The sequence below is a fragment of the Astyanax mexicanus genome, chromosome 6 (genome assembly GCF_023375975.1).
Source record: "Astyanax mexicanus isolate ESR-SI-001 chromosome 6, AstMex3_surface, whole genome shotgun sequence".
Taxonomy (NCBI): domain Eukaryota; kingdom Metazoa; phylum Chordata; class Actinopteri; order Characiformes; family Acestrorhamphidae; genus Astyanax; species Astyanax mexicanus.
This window is the reverse complement of record NC_064413.1, coordinates 40700064-40719836: the sequence shown is the minus strand read 5'-3', so window position 1 is coordinate 40719836 and position 19773 is coordinate 40700064. Positions and strand designations below refer to the sequence as shown.

At 38.2% G+C, this 19773-nt stretch overlaps 1 protein-coding gene across 14 annotated transcripts in view; it reads left to right on the top strand.

Annotated features, from left to right (window-relative positions):
* Nucleotides 1–19773, top strand: part of ptk2ab (protein tyrosine kinase 2ab) — a 95494-nt gene that overhangs the window by 28181 nt on the left and 47540 nt on the right. For 12 of the 14 annotated variants that reach the window (XM_049480187.1, XM_049480189.1, XM_049480188.1 and 9 more), the window contains 3 exons: nucleotides 10260–10486; nucleotides 12789–12955; nucleotides 19630–19717. In XM_049480187.1, the coding sequence (XP_049336144.1) occupies nucleotides 10292–10486; nucleotides 12789–12955; nucleotides 19630–19717 (450 nt within the window). In that variant the 5' untranslated portion in view covers nucleotides 10260–10291. Of the gene's footprint in view, nucleotides 1–3313; nucleotides 3530–5267; nucleotides 5291–10259; nucleotides 10487–12788; nucleotides 12956–19629; nucleotides 19718–19773 lie in introns of those variants that run through there. The other 2 variants (XM_049480190.1, XM_049480191.1) reach the window with 2 other exon arrangements.

The window sequence follows — 19773 nt, the reverse complement described above, 5'->3', positions numbered from 1 at the left end:
ACAGTACAGTTTTGTATGAGAATTCACAGACTCCTGCCGGTGTTGCTTGGTGTCCAACAGCGTTTTGGTTTTGCAGATTGAACTTTAGCTAAAAGACAATCTGTGATCATTTCCGGATCTTTAGGTTTAAAAACTGTATTGTCAGTAGTAATTTAGCTTGAAGGTAACATATTAGCTTGTGGCTAGAGCATAGCATAATTGATTATATTGAATTGTGTTCAGTGTTAACAAGTTCTACTTTCTCTGTGCTTTATGTGCTGTAGTTGAATGTGCTATATCCAGATTAAGTGATATGTATTTGTACTGCTCTTAAAAACTGAAGCAACATGATTTATTAGTGCAGGCTGGGGTGGTGAATTGCAGCTGATAGTCAAGCTGTTCAGTTTCTCCCTTCATTTAGCTTAAGTTTGCATCTTTTGCTTCTAAGGGAATAACTGAGCTAAATAAAACATTCTCAGTGTTTTATGCGGTATGGTGCTATTTTTAGCAGTATTATCTTTTAGTGCTATATGACAGCTCAGGCTTGAGTTATGGCTGGAGAGCTGCATTTTATTCCAGTTTAGTCCTGAGAGAGATGATACAGATGCTAGTTTTGCTTGTGTGTGTAGAGGGGAGATGAGTAGTGAGAGAGAAGTAGAGAGATCCGTGGTTGCTCAGTAGTGCTAATGAATAGCTCATGAATCTCATGCATATTGACAGCTTTCGCTGCAGCGGTGGTTTGGGACTCATGAGAGCCGTGAGTTCTGTCAATAATCTCCAAAGCAGGACCTGCAGCCTGGAGCCACAGTTAACACCCAGCAACACTGTAATCACTTCATCATTAAGCCACCAGTTAAACTGGGGCGGTGTAATGGGCGCTTTAGAGGGGATCCGTCAATGCTAGTGACATGACAGGACTTTAAGCTCTGCACTGTATTCAAACAGGGTTCATGTCAGGGTCTATATAGTACTGCAAAAGCGCTTATTTGACTCGTAACAATAACAATTTTTGTGTTCAAAACCAAATGGTATTGCAATATGATTTATAACGATATAAACACACAAAAAGAGCTCAGATAACAGTGAATAACAGCAAACTAACACTGCATTACACACATGTAGCAACAGTCGGCGCCTTTAATTGTGATTGTGCTCACATGAAATACAATAACTAGGCTGGATGTAGAGTGAGGAAGAGTTCTACACTTAACATACACAGCTACTTCTTTGCCTGGAAAAAAATTAGTGCTGTTTTTTTTTATAACTAATTAAAATAAATAAAATAGGATCTTATTTTTTTGCTTTCCACATCAATATTTGGATATTTTATTTTTTTGATGACTGGATGTAGCAAAAGTGTGGAACCAAAAATAAAACACTACCCTTGTTTTGGATTTTGATCCGGACTCTCAGCTATGAAAATGCACCAAAAAAAAAAAACAATGATGAAGCATATTTTTTAAGAATGTAGCCATATACCCCAATAATACTTCATCAGTCTTCTTATAGGCCCATATTCTGTTATATTTAAGCTGATGACAGAATCTATTTCTTAGTAATTCTCTTACATGTCCATTACTGCGCACCCTTATTGTCCGTAATTGCACTGCAGTCTATTTAGGAGGGATATTGATGCAGTTTGACAGACAGTGGAAGTGGCAGTATTGAATACTCTTAATGCAGCTGAGCAGAAGGAGCCTAAATTGATTGGTCAGTCATAATGCGTGTGCTTTTTCTGTCTCTTGCTCAGCGTCCAAAAAACTGATATCCAGTACAAACCAGGCATACAAGTCCCTGTTCAACAAATTAGTCAGACAGAAGGTTTCAGAAACATACAGGCTGTTATTTGCAGAGAATTAGAATAAAATAACTTTCCAAAAATATTATGCTGAAATCCTTCTCATTGGATCTTTCACTTAAATTGTTTGCCATTAAATTATCCTTGGTCTATTATAATAAACACATAAAGCTTCCAAAAAGTTTCCTTTTTTAAATTGGATATAGGACATAGACTAGGACAAATCTAATTCAGACTAATACTTTTACACAAGTAAAAGTGATATAGCATGAAATGGCTACTAAACATATCCACACATTTGTGTACCATGATTAGGCCAGATAATAATGTTTGTGCAGTATTTAAATGTGCTATATGGGATTTTAACATTGAAATTGATACAGCTGTTCAAACCAAGACTGCTTGGATTTCCGTTAGTCTATCTGTATAATTGGTGAGTTTAAGTAATTTAAAAATGCTAGTTTAGTGTATGCATTCTCTTTAAGAAATATTTGGCAACACAGTAGGACACTATGAACAATGAACCTTGGTTCACATAGTCCAATGCTGGAGTGTCAGCCAGAGGAGTATAAATCTCCCCAATATTGAGCAGTGGAGCAGTGGAACTGTGTTCTCTGGAGTGGTGTGTTTTTGGAATGAGTAGGAGTGTCATTTTTGATCCAGAACTAGGCCTGTCACGATAACCGCCATACAGTTATACAAACTATGTAGAAAAACTTATGAATTAGCAAACAAAAAGTGTTAAACAAACCAAAGTATGTTATCTCTTTCTTAGATGACAGTTTTGCACATCTTGGCTGAAATTTTTCAGTCAGCTTTATGAGGTAGTCACCTGGAATGTCGTTCAGTTAACAGCTGTGCTAAACTTGTCAAGAGTTAATTACTTGAGTTTCTTGCCTCTTAATGTGTTTGAGAGCATCAGTTGTAAAGTTATGAAGAGGTAGAGATGGTATACAGTGACTAGCACTATTTGAGTAATGTTCTAATCCATATTACAGCAAGAAGCACTCAACTAAGTAAAGACAAAAAAATACCTTAAGAAATGAAGGTCAGTCAGTCTGAAAAATTTCCAGTGTATCTTCAAGTACAGTCTTAAAAACCATAAAAAATTCTATGATAAAACTGGCTCTCATCAGGTCTGCCCCAGGAAAGGAAGACCAAGAGTTGCCTAGGTTGCACAGGATAAATTCATTACCACAGATAAAAGCCACCTAAATGCTTCACTTGTAAGTTTATCACTTGAATCCTGAGGTGTTCCTTCATAGTCTGAATTACTTCAGCATTCACTTATAATGTAGAAAACATATTTTAAAATAAAATCATTGAATGAGAAGGTGTGTCCAAACGTTTCAGTTTGTAGAGGCAGCAGATGTTTTCAGACAGGAACTGGATATCAGTAGTGATTTGCTGAACCTTCATACTGCCAGAGTGCATTGTGATAAGCAGGACGTGATGTCACTGTAGAGGAAACACTGGGAAGCTATTGCGTGTGTGCCTGAATGTGTGTGTGTGTTATTAGATGTGTGTTTTGTAGACATAGTGAGACAGTAGGAGGGCTAGCCCAGAGTGGACTTATTTAAGCAGCACTGTGTTTGTGTGTGAGTGTGAGAGTGTATACTGGGGTAGATGTGGACTCTGAGCTTTGGCACTCTGCTAAGCTCAGAGTGTTTGAATGTTTCTAGTGGTGGAGGAGTTCTGCACTGTTCACTGCAGCACTGGCGAGTACATGCTGGCCTTTCCGCAGAAAGAAAGGTAGGGAGAGGACTTTGAGCTGGACAGGAAGTCTCTGAGACAGCCTGAAAGCTGAACAGAAGCTGTTATAGTTATTGTTTAGTTATTATTTTTTATGCACATTTCTCTCGCTTTATTACGAGGCAGGTGACTGTGGGGATATTTAGTGTCAGTTTGGCATAAGACACACTCTTATTCTCTTCTCTCCTGCTTGTGTTTGTGATGTCAACCTTTTGCATTTGTGCGTGTGTGTGTGTTGTCAAACACTACTTTATATGCCTGGTTGAGAGCCTGGCTGAAAGGTGTGTAAGATTGTTTCTGTTTAGTACTGATGCTGTATCTAGTGTTTGTGGAGAAATTACCCATCATTTAATGAGTAAGAGTGGTCTAAATTTGTCACCTTTTGTCAGTCAGTTCTGTATTATTGATTGATCAGCTCTGAAAATTAGGATTTTGGTGCCGTTAGTTCCACATCCTGTATTCTGCTGTCAGTTTCAATAACAATGCTGTAAAGTCTTTAATTTAAGGCAAGGCTATGGATTCAGAATGCACAAGACATTGAGCAAGATAGTCAACTAACTGGAAAGTATTTCAACAGATGTGGATGCACTTAAATTATTCAGAATGTTTTGATATGATTAAGCGTTACGTTTTCCTTTAGTAAAACTAATGACTTTAGGCTAATCTCTGAAATATGTCCAATGAATTTAAGCCTCCTCCACCAAACTATACAGCCGGCACAGTGCATTTGAGTGGGTAATGTGTCAAAATGTAGTGTCAGTTGAGGAATTGTTCTTATTTTGTTCCCTCATGTCTGTGTTTGTGATGTCAATCTTTTGCGTGTGTGTGTGTGTGTTGTCAAACTACTTTACATGGCTGGTTGAGAGCCTGGCTGAAAGGTGTGTAAGATTGTATCTGTTCAGTATTGATGCTGTATCTAGAGTTTGTGGAGAAATTACTCATCATTTAATGAGTAAGAGTCGTCTAAATTTGTCAGCCTCTGTCAGTCAGTTCTGAATTATTGATTATTAGCTCTGAAAATGAGGACTTTGGTGCTTTTAGTTCCACATCCTGTATTCCTCTGTCAGTTTCAATAACAATGCTGTAAAGTGTTTGATTAATTTAAGGCAAGGCTATTGATTCAGAATGCACAAGACATTGAGCAAGACATTAAACAGACTGGAAATTGTTTCAACAGACTTGGAAGTATTTAAGTTGTGTTTCAGTGTTAATGTTCCCTTTATTGAAACAAATGACGCCAGACCAATCTCTGAAATATGTCCAATAACATTATCCCTCCTCCACCAAACTATACAGCCGGCACAGTGCATTCAAGTTTCTTATAAGTGGATATTTAATGTCAGTTTAGGACACGCTCTTATTCTTTTCCCTCATGCTTGTGTCTGTTGTGACCCTTCTGAGTGTGTGTTGTCAAACAACTTTTTTTGTGGCTAAGTGAGAGTCTGACTAAGAGGTGTGTAAGATTGTTTCAGTTCAGTATTGACGCTGTATGTAGTGTTTGTGGAGATATGGCTTATCATTAAGAGAAGAAGAGTCGTCTATTTTTTTATCAGCTTTTTTCAGTCAGTTTTGCATTATTGATTGCATAGCTCTGAAAATGAGGAATGTAGTGCTGTTAGTTCCACATCCTGTATTCCACTGTCAGTTCCAATAACAATGCAGTACGTGTTTTATTCATTCAGGGGAAAGCTCTGGATTCAGAATGCACAAGACATTGAGCAAGACATTCAGCAGACTGGAAGAAATCAAGTGTTCATTAAGGTTCATTTATCTTGTTCATTAAGTATGTACTGATGCGTGCAAATTGGAAGTAAATTTATCTGGATTAGCTTTATGGAGAACTATAAACACAGATCTAATTACAGATACAGTTCATTTAAGTTGTTCCCGTTTCTGACACAGATGTGCAAACACACACCCTTAGCTTGTCTAGTTGTAATGATGACACTCCATCCAAAAGGTTTTGGATAAGGTGGTTAGCGAGCTGGGGATAAGATGGGATGGTGATAACCCAACATCCTGACCTCACACTTTTCACTGCATGCAATCAAATCTTCAGTGATGCTACAGAATTTAGTAGAAATTGAATATTGTTAATTGTGGACAAAACAATAAATCATCATTAAGCAAACCAACTTGGGAGTTTTTAAAATATGTATTCCTTTAGTTGTGTCTCACTCTTTCTGCAGACCTGTTACCTTAAAGCGTTTAGGTTGTTTTTCACAAGTGCTTCAGGTTACTGGTGTATTTGATTGCAGTTAAAAATCACAGAGTACAATGACAAGACCAGTCCTCCAATGAGTGTTAAAAGTGTTTCAGATTGTCTGCTTCCCACTGTAATCTTTGCTAGATTTGATTTTGTGTGGATTCTGGCAGCACATCTGATGCTGGTGCCAAGTCTCAAGGCCACCCAGCTGTCCTGCTGGCAGGGGATTCCATTCTGATGGAGTGCTGCTGTCTCTGCACTCCCTCTCGTCTCCTTTCAGGGCTCTGAACCCACTCATTATGTTCCTGTTTCTGCAGCACCCAGCCCTCATTTCATACTGAGTGTCATTCTGTCATCTGAGTACTGACAAGTTATTCATAGTTTTTGGAAGAGTTATAGAGGGAATAAAGCAAATACAAAGTTAGAAAATATCCAAAGAGTTATTGGCAAAACCATTTAAATATGGCTCTCATTTATCTTTGTTTAATTTTCTCTCAAATTTGGAACCCCCCCCTTCCCTCTGGTCACTAGCAATGGCCCCATCTACACTGTGAGGTTAAAGACGAGCACTTGCCTCCTCCAATATACCATTAGTGATGCCAAATGTAGTGTCCTTGCCCTCTTGGACTCTAGCTGCATGATTTGATCCTTGGGACAATAGTGACAGCTCCTTGGTCTGCTGTATTACTTGGAGCACTCTTTGAAAGCTGCTAGGAGGATCAGTATCAGTTTCCTCATACTGTGGTCCCACATTTCAGATGCAACATTACCTGAAAAAAGTGTGTTACAATTGAAAACAAAAATAGCTTCTGATTCACCTGAATCTCTTACCAGTAAGGACCATAAGCTTATAAAATCTTAGAACATGTACTGATTGACTAATTGAACTCATTCACACTCCATTTATATGCAGTGGTGCTTGCAAGAGTGTGGTTTTACAAAAAACATTTAGTGTAAGTTTAATCTTTCAGCTCAAATCTGATTTTTGACATATCTAGATTGGATCCAGACTGAGTTTTGGTTGCATGGACAGCTAGAAGCCCTATGAAATCAGATTTTTGCAAATCAAATCCAGACCACATGTAGAGGTGCTCTGGAATGCAAAATGTGTCTCAGTCTGAATTCTCTGGCCTTTCAAATAGGATTTGAACATGTTTTTTACATTACTCACAAAGTGGCGAACAATGATCTCATCAAATCCAAAGGGACGGCAGTGTCTCAGAGACACCAACCTCAATACCACAGCAACCCACGCAGGTATGTCCAGACATGCAAATCTGATCTGGTCACTTGCAAATAAGTGCAAGTGTAGACAGTCATCTCAGCTGATCTTATCTGAGAAACAAAGCCTTTCCAACATTCCAACAAAATAATCTTCAGAATTCTTTAAGATCTGCTTATCTGGTGTTTTTCCTAAAACAAAAGTTAGTAACTGAAAGTTTGCATTCAGGGTTTTTTGAAGGATTGCTTTGAGGATCGGATTGCATTCGGTCATAAGAGTGAGTTCATTTGTCATTAGTTACTGGTGAAGTACTGTATAAGTCATGGTCTAACATGGAATGATTTTTTCAAGATGACAAATATGAGCTTCGTATCAACTTATCCGTGCCTGACAGGAGTTGTGCATGACTACCATAGGATCATGTGCATCACCATCAGCTAATTTCAGTGGAAATTATTCAAGACTGATGTTCACTGTCCTCAATTATCATTGTTTTTAGAACATCTTCCGTCACGGTGCTCCTGATTTCTTCCCATTTCGCTGAACCCGTAGCCAGTGGAGTAATGGTCTTAACAGAGCTGCACAGTAAAATTGCCATTGGTGTAGAAAGCAGAGTGTCCACTTTTCATAGATATAAAGCAGATATTTCCACTCAGTGAGGTTTGAAAGAGATTCAGTTTCAGTATTATCTTGACTGCCCGATGTTCCAGGTTATTTGCCTGCTTCTGTGTTTCGTCAGCTAAACTAAACACTCCTATTTCCAAGTATTGTCTTTGTAACTGCCTTTTTCATTTATGTCTTTATTTTTAAAATAAGAAATAGAGTGGCTTTTCCTGTACTGTGTGTTGTTTATTCCAAAGCACAGTCACTGTTGGTTTGTGAGGGTCATCGACTTCTAGATTCTCCTGGTTTGTAGAGCCTCCAAATAATGGTCCCTATCTCTCTATCAAGATGTAAATACATATCTTTGGAACTGTAATCTGAGAGGAAATTCGGCCCATTATCATATCGCTGTAATTTTTACAGCTCTCTTGTAAATAAGGAAATTATCTATTATGTAATGTGCTGCTGGGCATGCATACACATTCAGCAGACTCTCTCAGACTCTCTCTCTCTCTCTCAGAGTAACTGATGGGGCGAGTCGCGGAGTTAGAATTGAGGTGGAGTGGTAACAGTCCAACATCTTATTGTTAATTGCAATCAAATTTTCACAGCAATCCTCCAAAGTCTAGTAGAAATGTACAGGGGTTGAACAATGAAACTGAAACACCTGTCCTAATTGCACATTGCACCAGTAAGAGCAGAGTGTGAAGGTTTTAGCAGGGGAAGAGCACAGTTTTGCTCACAATATTGCAATGCACACAACATTATGGGTGACATACCAGAGTTCAAAAGAGGACAAATTGTTGGTGCACATCTTGCTGGCGCATCTCTGACCAAGACAGCAAGTCTTTGTGATGTATCAAGAGCCATGGTATCCAGGGTAATGTCAGCCTACCACCAAGAAGGACCAACCACATCCAACAGGATTAACTGTGGACGCAAGAGGAAGCTGTCTGAAAGGGATGTTCGGGTGCTAACCCGGATTGTATCCAAAAAACATAAAACCACGGCTGCTCAAATCATGGCAAAATTCAATGTGCACCTAAACTCTCCTGTTTCCACCAGAACTGTCCGTCGGGACATTAAATTATTGTGGTTTAAAACCAGGTGTTTCAGTTTCATTGTCCAAACCCTGTATATTTAAAACTCTTCTATTATGAAACCTGATACTCACTGATACTGATTCCCTGTACTTGATAACTGTATAGACACTAACCTGTAGTGCTCTGATTCTTGATAAATCTGCCCAGTCGTCGCCCATTTGGATTCAGTTTGCCTCACCCACTTTATCATTAAGATGGATCTGTCTCTTGAAGGAGCATCATTTGTCTTTTGTCTTTGTTTAATTGGGACAAAGTCTTCCCTCCTTCAGTCTGAAGTACCTTATTAAGAAGAACCTGTTCTTATTCTGTGCTCTTAGGTTACATTCTTCAATAAATCTGCCAAATGTATGGAAAGCTTATTAGCCTTTGCTCTAAAATCAGTGTTTCGCAATCCTGGTCAGGCCCACTGCCCTGCTTATTGTAGTGCTTTTCCTGCTTATACACACCCACTGAATAATATGCTGTTAATGAGCTGATTATTGGGATCAGGTGAAGTTAGTGTGAGCAGGAAAACAGTGGGCAATGCAGGACAGTGAGCTTCTAGGGCCAGGGATGATAATTATTCTCTAATCAACAGTATAAATAGATGAAGAGAAAAGATGAAGAAAAGCATAGTTTAATACATTAAATCTAAACATAGTACTTTTCTTTACTTCAGAATCAGATATTAGAATTTGTCCAAAGGACTGATGGAAGGTAATGTAAAACACCCTGTCAAAGTCCCTGTCCCCAGAGCACAACAAGGCTCTATGGCATTATTGTGATAAATTCTGATAGTTATTTTAAAACACTCAGAAAAGCATATTACAGTATCCACATGATGGATTTTGTCAGTATTCTAAGAACACAGACCAATTGCATGCTTCAGTTCATCATTCATGTACATTTATTTAAGTATATTTAGTGCAGATGAAAATATAAAGGCTTTTTGATAGCCTGGCTTTACAACTGGATTTAGTCTGTGTGTAAAATATTCCTATGCTGTAGATATTGTTTATCATAAATATGCTAAATACACCTAAAAGTGTATTATGTTTTTACGCAACATTATGCACCCCTACTTCAGTGCCTTTAGTACAATTTGATACTAAACCTCTTTATTATTCTGTTATGAATTCTAATGCAGAATATTGCTATGAATATTGAAAATCATCATTTCAGGGCTCCGTTTGAGGGCCCATAAGATTGATGTTAGTAATGCAGCAATGAGGGTGAATATCTGAAGTTTGGGACTGTACAGTGTTTCAGGAATAGACTTTGTGCTTTTTATTGACCTAAAGAGAATCTATCTGCCCTTAAAGAGTTTGGGCATGATTAAATATTTTCTGGTCTATGTTCAGATTTTTTCCTTTAACGCCTAAAGCTTACATACATATAAACTGTCCGGATAAGTCAGTGAATGGTAGTTCAGCCACCAGCATTTTTTAAAAAAGGGGTAATGTTGGGATATTCTAAGTGTTTCAATGTATTTTTGATCAGTTTGTTCTTGCTTACTTTTATTTAAAGGCTATAATACATTTTTGTCTAATTTATCCATATAGCGCTCTTCTTCTCAAAGTCATCCTGACTGTTGATTCCTCTTTATCTTCTCTGCAGAATATGACAGACACCTAGCACCCACCAAAGGCATGGCAGCAGCTTACCTGGACCCTAACCTGAATCATGCCCTAAACCAAGGGGTGAAGCCCCGCTTCAGTGGTGGGATGGAGCGGGCAGTGGGGGCTATGGAACGCGTGCTCAAGGTCTTCCACTATTTCGAGAGCAGCAGTGAACCCTGCACCTGGGGCAGCAACATCAGGCATGGGGACTCCACCGACATCAGGGTGAGCGGAGACTGCTCTGAGGAGATTACCATTAGTGTGAATAAAACAAGTTTAAAAAGAGTATATTATATTTTAGCCAACAATAACATTTTATATAACTCATAATTAGAGATTAAGGCCTGAATGAGATGCGACAAAGTAAAGTTCATATTGGGCCTCTGTGAACGCTTGATCTTTTTGTGTGGCAGTTAAACATTGTGGTTCAGGCTTTAGTAGGAAAGTGATTTCTACATATGACTCCTTCACTCACTGTCATTTTTCAGATCCTTGACAGACACGTGTTTGATGAATGTGACAGATATTAGCATATGCACAACAGACAGGGGTAATTTTTATGATTTATTGAGAATTAATATGCCGTAACAGTGAGTGATGTACCAGGGCTCATTCTAATGGAACATTAAAAAAATGCTTCACCTTTCAGTATTATAATGCAGAGACTAATAATGTAAGAACTATGATTATCTGTGATCCTGGCAAATGTGTCCTAGCAAATGTGCTAATTAATTACAGGAATGCAAATTATAGCTGTGAGCACATCGTTTTATGTTACAGACGACATTAGAAGTGATAATAGACTCTAATCAGCCTAATCAGTCTAAGGTGTCTATCTTAAGGAAAATGACTCTTATCATTAATTAAAACACTACCGCTGTGTTTTCACAGCAGATTATACTCTTATTACTGTTCACTTGCATTTTATGCATAACATGCAGTTTTAATATTATTTTGAATCTCTCTCACCCATTAAGCTAGATTTCCATTCAGGCATTTTGATGTTTTGTACAATCATTAAAAATATTGACAGAAAAAAAAGAAAAAGAAATGATTCTTGTTCCATATGCAACAGATATGTAAAGAAGCTGTAGATGATGTAGGCTACCCTGATTTGGAGCAGCATTAAAAGCTCGCAAAACAGAAAGATTCATGTAACTTACAGATTGCTTCATATATATTTTTTTATTATTTTCCATCACTCTTTTTTACAATTTGGCTCTAGTGATATTCTGACTTCGTCTTACCATAAAAATCTTATTTGAGTCTTTCATGTATTTAAAAATAAAAAAAAACCTTAGTGGTTAGAAGAAAATCCTCTCTATCGCTCACTTTGTCCATCAAACCTACTGGGAAAAGTGATGGACCATAGTATGTTTTTCTCTCTCTTCTACCTTCTTGCTTTCTTCCTCATCCCCTATCTTTCTTTGTCCCTCTTTTTTTCTATTTCTGTCTCATTTCTTTACTCTTTTTAACCCCCCCTACCCTACCTCTCTTTTTCATTCCTCCTCCTTTCCCTCTCTTGCTCCTTCTTCTTCCACTTTTCCTCCATAGTCTCCTTCCACCCCCCCCCCCCCCCCCCCAGTCTCTCTCTCTCTCTCTTTCTCTCCACTTGTCCACCTGACCTGTTGGGAAAGTGATGGGCAGTGACATGTTTTTTTCTGAATAATTTACAGAGCATTGTTTTTGCTGCTCATGAATTTTAAAGTGAGTTGTCTGTTGTCACTTCTCTTAAAATGCCTCTTTTTATCTTTTAAAAGTACTTTTAAAATCATCAGTATTAGACCCATATCAGAACGTTTTCCAGCTGTATGATCAAGTAATGCACCAAGCAGTTACTCTTAAGCTTATCAGGCTTTTACCTGCACTATTTCTTCATCACTGTATAAAACAGGCTGTTTATCGTTGCAGGTGATTTATAGGTGAAGGCTAATTTGGCTGATTCTGTAAAATCAATAGAGCTGTAATGTTCTCTGATGTATGTGTCTGACCCTAAAGCATAATGTGCAGCTTGCCTTTCTGTTGTACTTATCAGGACTTTCTCTCGTGTGCTCTCTCTCTTGCTTTTGCTCACTTTTAGTTTTACACACAGAAGGTGTGTTTGACAGTGCAGTCAGTCAGTGTGAAAGAGTAAATGGTTCTTTTGGAGAGAAAAGCATGAACATCATTAAAGGGTGTTCTCCTCAAACCTGAATGGGTTTTAAGTGAACGCAGGCAGCTACAGTGTTCTATAGAACTGTCTGTAGAGCTTTTAGACCTCATAATGTAATTACACTCTTTACAGAGCATTTTAAAGAGAATGAATATAGTCTATTTTAATCATATTAACACATTGGAATTGGAATTTGCTACATCCTAAAAGACCCTCCCAAGTAAAACAGTGGACAATATTAAGGTAAGTGAAAATGATTGTCATTAAGTGAAAATGATTAAGGTCAAGTTGATAATGTAATTATTGTGACAGAGGTTGAATTATACATATAAAAAAAATATATAAAAAAAGTGCCTTTTTTGTGTCCATTTCTAGGGTATCATCCAGAAGATCGTAGACATACATAAGGTGAGGTGTGTTGCATGCTTTGGTCTGCGGCTCAGCCACCTCAGGACCGGTGAGGTGCACTGGCTCCACCCGGACATGGGCGTGTCTCACGTGAGGGAGCGCTATGAACACAGTCATCCGCAGGACGAGTGGAGGTGAGTCAGCCTTATGCAGCCAGTGTCATGCTTGATTCTTCTTTGTTTCTGATTATCTGTGCAGCTGAGGTTTCTGATTTTCTACTGCATACAGTAAGAATATGAGAAGCATGGATTTGAGCTTTTTCTCTCTGGGATTCCCTTCACTTCCCTTCTGCAGACCTTTATGTTTAAAACATGTTTTGGGTAGAAACCATTGTAGCAATCTGGCAACCCTGGTATCAGAGTGCTGCTGTATACAGTGCTGTATAAATTGTAGGCTCACTCTACTCACGTACATTTAGTGGCACAAAGCATTTAGCATCACTATTGATTCCTCTTCTCAAACTGTCTGTTTTCCAGCTGAAAGCTACTGAAAGAGCTGTACAGGACTAGAATAGTAATGTCAACTAAACCAAGGCTTAGTATTTTGACTGGTCTTAATATGTCTTTTAAATTAAGGTACTACTTTAAAAATGCTTCATGGCATGTGTGGCACAGTGAGAAATCTAAACTGCCCGGAGTTTGAGTGTTGACCATACAGCACAGGTGTGCGATAGGGCTTTATGTTACATTGTGAAAATACTTTATTAATGTATTAATGTTTAGCTTAGTGTTAGCTAGTTTAATCCACCTTTCTGTCGTCTCCCTGCTCTCTGACTTCCTCCTATACCTGTTGTTTCATAGTAAAAGTCCTCTGCAGAGTTTTGTGCTTGCGATTTTACGACATTTCATAAAAATTGGAAGGAGCAGCAGAGGCTTTATTATTGGACATATGTAGCGGATTGGACATCCTTCTGCTGAAATGAGGCTGAAGGTCTATTCAGATCTGATGCTTGGTCCTAGCGCTGTTCTTAATTAGTTATAAATCCTGACTGCTTGTGATTGAGCATCACATTTACTTTTAAATTCAGCTGTAGTATGCTGTTGACTGTATAATGAATGAGGCTCTCATTGTGATTCAGATGCTCCGTCTTGTCTTTAGCATATCAGAGCTGGGCTGAGGAGAGCAGAACAGACTTTAGCCTTTGAAAGACACTAGCAGTCCTTTTGAAGAACACGATAACAAAGTGATTTATTATTTAGCAACCACGTCTGTCTCCATCCATCCACTCTTAGGGAAGTGATGTACTGTAGATTTCAGTATAAATAAAATATTAAATTACGGCTCCTGGGCGTAAAAGATGAGATGAGATAATATAAAACATGCGCATACTGTCAGAATTCTCTCTTTACCACGGCAGATTGATGATACATAAGTATAGCATGGCATTGTGTATAATAGTGCAGAGCAGTCGTCAGTGGGATCTATAAATACCATGGTGCTAGCAGGATGGACATGATACTGTTTCATTTCCTGATTGAGGTTGTGGATTCAATGAAGCTATTCTTAACTTCTGCTGCACAATTCATTTCTGAATCCCTCCAATAATTTCCAATCCAGAAGCAATGTGTGCTGTCGTTGTAGCAGTGCATTAGTGCATTATCCCATTAGTGCTTCTGTCTGTGTGAGCAGTGATTAAATAATGCAAAACCAACAGCTTCCTCTTTTGTTTTATCACGTTCAACAAGACTCAGATCCTAAAATAGACCTACAGTATGAAATATAGGCCTTAATATCTGGGTCATGCTTGTTCCTGTGGAAATAGAAGGGCGTGTTAGCATTGGGGCATGTGTGGTGATGTCTTTATTAAGGCTCATTTTTACTTGCTTTATGTGTGAAAATGAAGATGTCCGTATGAAACAATGTAACTTCCATTGCTCTTATGCGCATCTTTTAAATTGGCATGGATGTTTAGCGGCACATCCAGCACTCTGAGGGCTGTTTGAAGTCAATGGGCAGTTGGAAGATGTGGAGGTTGTGATTAATTATTATTCTTACTACAAAATAAAAAAGAGGCAGCAGTATAAATGGCTTAAACAATATAAAAAAGTTTATTTTCTGCTAGAGTTTTTAATTTATCATGTCTACTTGGTCATGTTCATAGTAGGGGTCATGTTTTGCTTGAGCTGATCCATAAGAGTTCATAGAATATGCACAAATATGATTGAAATAAATGCAGAAGGCCATCAGATGGCTCCATCTTTATTTTATTTGAGCCATATTGTTTTTGTAAAGAGAGGAAAGATTTGGAATTGTGGTTTTGAGTCATGAAAACAGATGAACTATATGAGCATATGTAGATTAATTAGATAAAAAAAACCCGTTAAATAGTGTCAAAAACTAAATTTAGTATTAAAGCACCTAAGCTTATTACTAGAGATGCTCAGTTTATTTGGCAACCGAAAAAGAAAAGAACAAAAACATGTTTATTTTAAGTCATATTTCAGTGTTTATGTTAGAATTGAATTTGTAGCAGATTCACTTAAGCTATTAAATGTTCTTAGAAACCTGCTGGAACAAAATGTGTTCAGTATTTGGCCTTTGTCCAAATGATTCAGTTTTGGTTTGGTTTAGCATTGTGCCTTAATAAGGCCTAAGATTACAGGTATACTAGATTTTTTTTTTCATGACATCCAAGCTGATAGTTATAACTAACCTAAAATCATTTATCCTATTCTGAAATACTACTTTAGATGGTGTCCCACAGTAAAGTGCTGGGATGAGAATTTGTTGTATAAGGAGATTTAGAGTGAGGGTGGCTCTTCATTCTAGGCCAAATGAAGCTAAATAAAACAATCTCTCCTAATTGCAGTATTGTTTATTCTCCATTCATTGTGCCGCGGGCATTCTATCTTCCTGCACAGTCTCTTCATTATGAATGAATGGGTGTTTTATTCATTTATGCCAAAGCTTTCAGTTCAAAGAGTGAGCCCAGTTCTGCTTAGCCTCCGGCACTTCCTAGCTCTGGAAAACCGCAGTGCTTTTGACAATAGATGCAGCATTTGCTCGGAATACAGTCTGCTGTAGCCGCAGCTCTGATCAAGGTGAAACAGCAGTTTATTAAGAAGCCCTTAGGTTCCCTATGATTAAGAAATTAATTGGCAAGAACAAAATTGCAAGCCCTTGAATGCCCTTAATTCCACCTAAAATGTGATCTGCAGTTTTTAATAAAAACACAACGGGCATGCTATAGTAGAGCTTCTGTTGTTTGTGTTGGGTTTAAAGTTTTTGCAGATACTTGATGAAAAAGTATATGTTGTCTTTTATTACATGCTCAACTCCTGAAACAAAGTTCCACTCTGCAACTACAACATGTCTCTCCAATGCCTTTCCTTTCCTTTTTTTCTTCTCAAAGAAATTGTCTGACAGTTTCAAGCCTACCTCTTCCCTCTGTCATTTTTGAGGCAGGCTTCAATTAGCTTGGAGTTCATTAATCATCAACACTCTAAGACAGCGGCGCTAACTTCTGATTGCGTCTGCTCAGGTGCTGTGGCAGATACAGCAGCTCGGCTGGCTTTGGCTCAGATTATGTGACTAATTGTGGGTAATTGGGAGCAGACAATAAGGCAGCTGTGAGAGAATGAGGAGTAATTTCACCGCACAGACAGACAGCTGCTCAGGACAGGCTCTGATGAAATAGTAATAACAGTGTCTGTCAGGCTACAGTGGAACATGTCTCACTAGAATCACTAATCTCTTCCATATGATTCTGAACACAAGCCGAGAACGCAGCCCTGAAGGCTGACATGTGCTGACTGTTCCACCCAACGACAGGAGAAAAGCTGGTCTCACTCATTGTCTTTCAAAAGTGAAGCCACAACAAACCCAGCACCTATGATGTGGCTCTCTGCCCACCCCCATTTGTTTCACTGACAGTCTCATTTTTCCTCAGTGTGTCATTCCAACAGTTAGTGCTTTTCTGTACTGATATTGGCACCTTTATTTTATTTCCCCCAGTAAACTAAACTTTATAGTTTTGTTTCATTGTGTACTTTTGGAACTTTTGATTTGTTTAAGTTGCAAGCTGCAGTTTAGTGAGTGCACAAATGAAATCTATGTTAATTCTGTCATCAACTACATATATGCATGTGTCTCCCTATATAACAGATTGATTACCCTCGGATTGCTTTTTGTCTATAAATAAGGGTTGATCTGCTGTTACAGTACGTACAGGAATCACCAGCACAATCTGTCATTCTCATTGTTTTTCTTCTATTTTATATATTAATGGATTAACCATCTAAAGGTTTTTTTTTTAACACTACAGACAAACTAAAGCATGTTCTGGACTGACGCTCAAGCATTCAATCACTTTAGGTCAGACTTTGGTTTACAGCACTTTTCATACTGGCTCATTTAGTTTTTGGCCAAACTAAAACGTCAAACTTGAGGCCAAACAAGGTAGATGTAAAAGCACTCTTTACAAAAAAAATTTTTTAATTTTTAATGATACAGATATGCAGAAAGACACCCAATAAAAGAAAAATATAGAGTAACAATGGTCAGTAAAGATGAATAGACAACAGACACTTTAGTCTAGTTTTTTAAGATATTTCCACAAAGGAGACCAATTTTGCCAAAATCTTTCAGATTTCTGGTGTAGGTCAGAAGTTTGTTTCTCAAGCGGAAGTAAGGACCCTAATTAAGAGAACCACACATTTAGTGATGGGCCTGTTGAAAGGACCAGAGAAGTAAAATACACTTATTTGCTATAAAAAAAACTACAGAATGAAAGCCTGTTTAGGCTGGTAGTCAAATGTATTTAAACATATACAGTACAGGGCACTTGGTAAACTGCGTATCAAAAATGTCTTCGAAAACAGCATATTTTTCCGTCCACAATGAGGGTTTATTTATTTATTTATTTTTTATACAGGCTCAAAAAGAATTAAGAATAGAACGTCTATTCCCCCCCCACACACACTGCAGACAAACCAAAGCATGGTCCATCTATCACAGCACTTCTCACACTAACTATTTTGGTTTTGTTCAGATTTAAAATGTCAAACTCTAGGTCAAACACAGTAGATGTAAAATCACTTTTAAATGCAACATTTAAACACCTTGCATATTGGCTAGTAGTGAACTGAATACGTGGATTATTAAATATGAATAAAGCTTTTAGGGCATTGATTAAAAATGTACAAAACGGGATTATGGGATTATCAGTAATACTGATAATTCCTGTGGGAAAATGTACATCAGATTCTGAACCAAACCTGAAGTCTAAAGCTGTATACAATACACTGAACATTCCTCAAATAATGTGCTCTGGAAAAACTTCCAGCAGAGACAGTATCGGATTGACTGCAGTGGCTTATTATTTCCTCACCGTTCTCTGTTTCTCCTTTGGTTCCCTTTTTGGTTTTTCACTTTTGAAACATGGTCGTAATGTTACATACGTTACACTATTGCCCACACCTACTGCTAACAGGGTCTCCCCTTCCTGGGCTGCAGCCTTTAATTAGTGAAACAGGCTTCCTGAAAACAGCTGATGAGCTGAATCAGATCTTCTTTAATGAGGAAGGATGGTGTGCAATATGCAGAACTGCGGCTAGAAAAGAACCCAGTTTGACCTTCCTGTTTTCACTTGTGGTCAGATTGACCCAGCTCTAGGTGGTCTATTTCTTGAACAGACTCCAGTAAAGTGTGTGTGCGCGAGTGTGTGCGCGAGTGTGTGCGCGAGTGTGTGCGCGAGTGTGTGCGCGAGTGTGTGTGTGCGAGTGTGTGTGTGCGAGTGTGTGTGTGCGAGTGTGTGTGTGTGCGAGTGTGTGTGTGTGTGCGAGTGTGTGTGTGTGTGCGAGTGTGTGTGTGTGTGCGAGTGTGTGTGTGTGTGCGAGTGTGTGTGTGTGTGCGAGTGTGTGTGTGTGCGAGTGTGTGTGTGTGCGAGTGTGTGTGTGTGCGAGTGTGTGTGCGAGTGTGTGTGTGTGAGAGAGAGCAGGGAGACTGTGGGGATAAGTGGGAATGGGCAGGGCTGTGAATGACTCATCCTCTAATATCAGCCATAACCACAGAGACACACGAGTAAAAAATCTAACTGCTCAGAGATGAATAAAACATGCTCCTCCACTGTAAATAAAGATCTGTCTGGGGATTCTCTTTGCTCGGTTGTTTGCATCTCAGTAACAGATGCCTTCAGTTTCTCATAGATAGGATGACAGTAAATAGTAAGTTTGGAACTGAATAAAATGAAAGCTGATTGTGTCCAGAAAGCATGTTCCTCGAAAAGGAGTCTGAGCTTTTTGTCAAAACGTAGGCTTTTCAAGCATTTTAATCATTTTAGATATACCAAATTATTATAAAAGAATATTCTTAAAAAGTTGGGAATTCTGATATATATATATATATATATATATATATATATATATATATATATATATATATATATATATATATATATATAAGATTCATTCTATATAACCTGGACAGCTCGACATCTTTTAGAAGTGAAGCCACCGCAGATGTAGAGCCTCTTCTATCTGGTTGCAGTGTGTATGATGCATAACTCTGCTCGTCGACATATGTTTCAATAACTAAACAGTCTGTTCTACATCTTATTTTCTTCCCTAATTTGTAAGAAACATTTGCCAGTGATTGTCAAGAAACAGTCCTTAAGGATAATCCATATTTTTGCTCCAATCAAATACTTGCAATGCATTGAATAGAACAAAAATTTACATTTTCTGGATGTACTGGAGGATCTATTAGAGAAGCACTGTATTATGCTGTACACTTTGTACTGCAGGAAAATTATTGTATCAATTTTTAACTAAGTTAACTCCTTCTGCTCTTTTCTTCTCTCACTCCTCAGGTATGAGCTGCGGATACGCTACCTGCCAAAGGGATTTTTAAAACAGTTTACAGAAGACCAGCCAACACTAAACTACTTTTACCATCAGGTGAGAACATATCTAAACCAGATCTACTGCTTTTGAATCCACTGAAATGTCTGTCA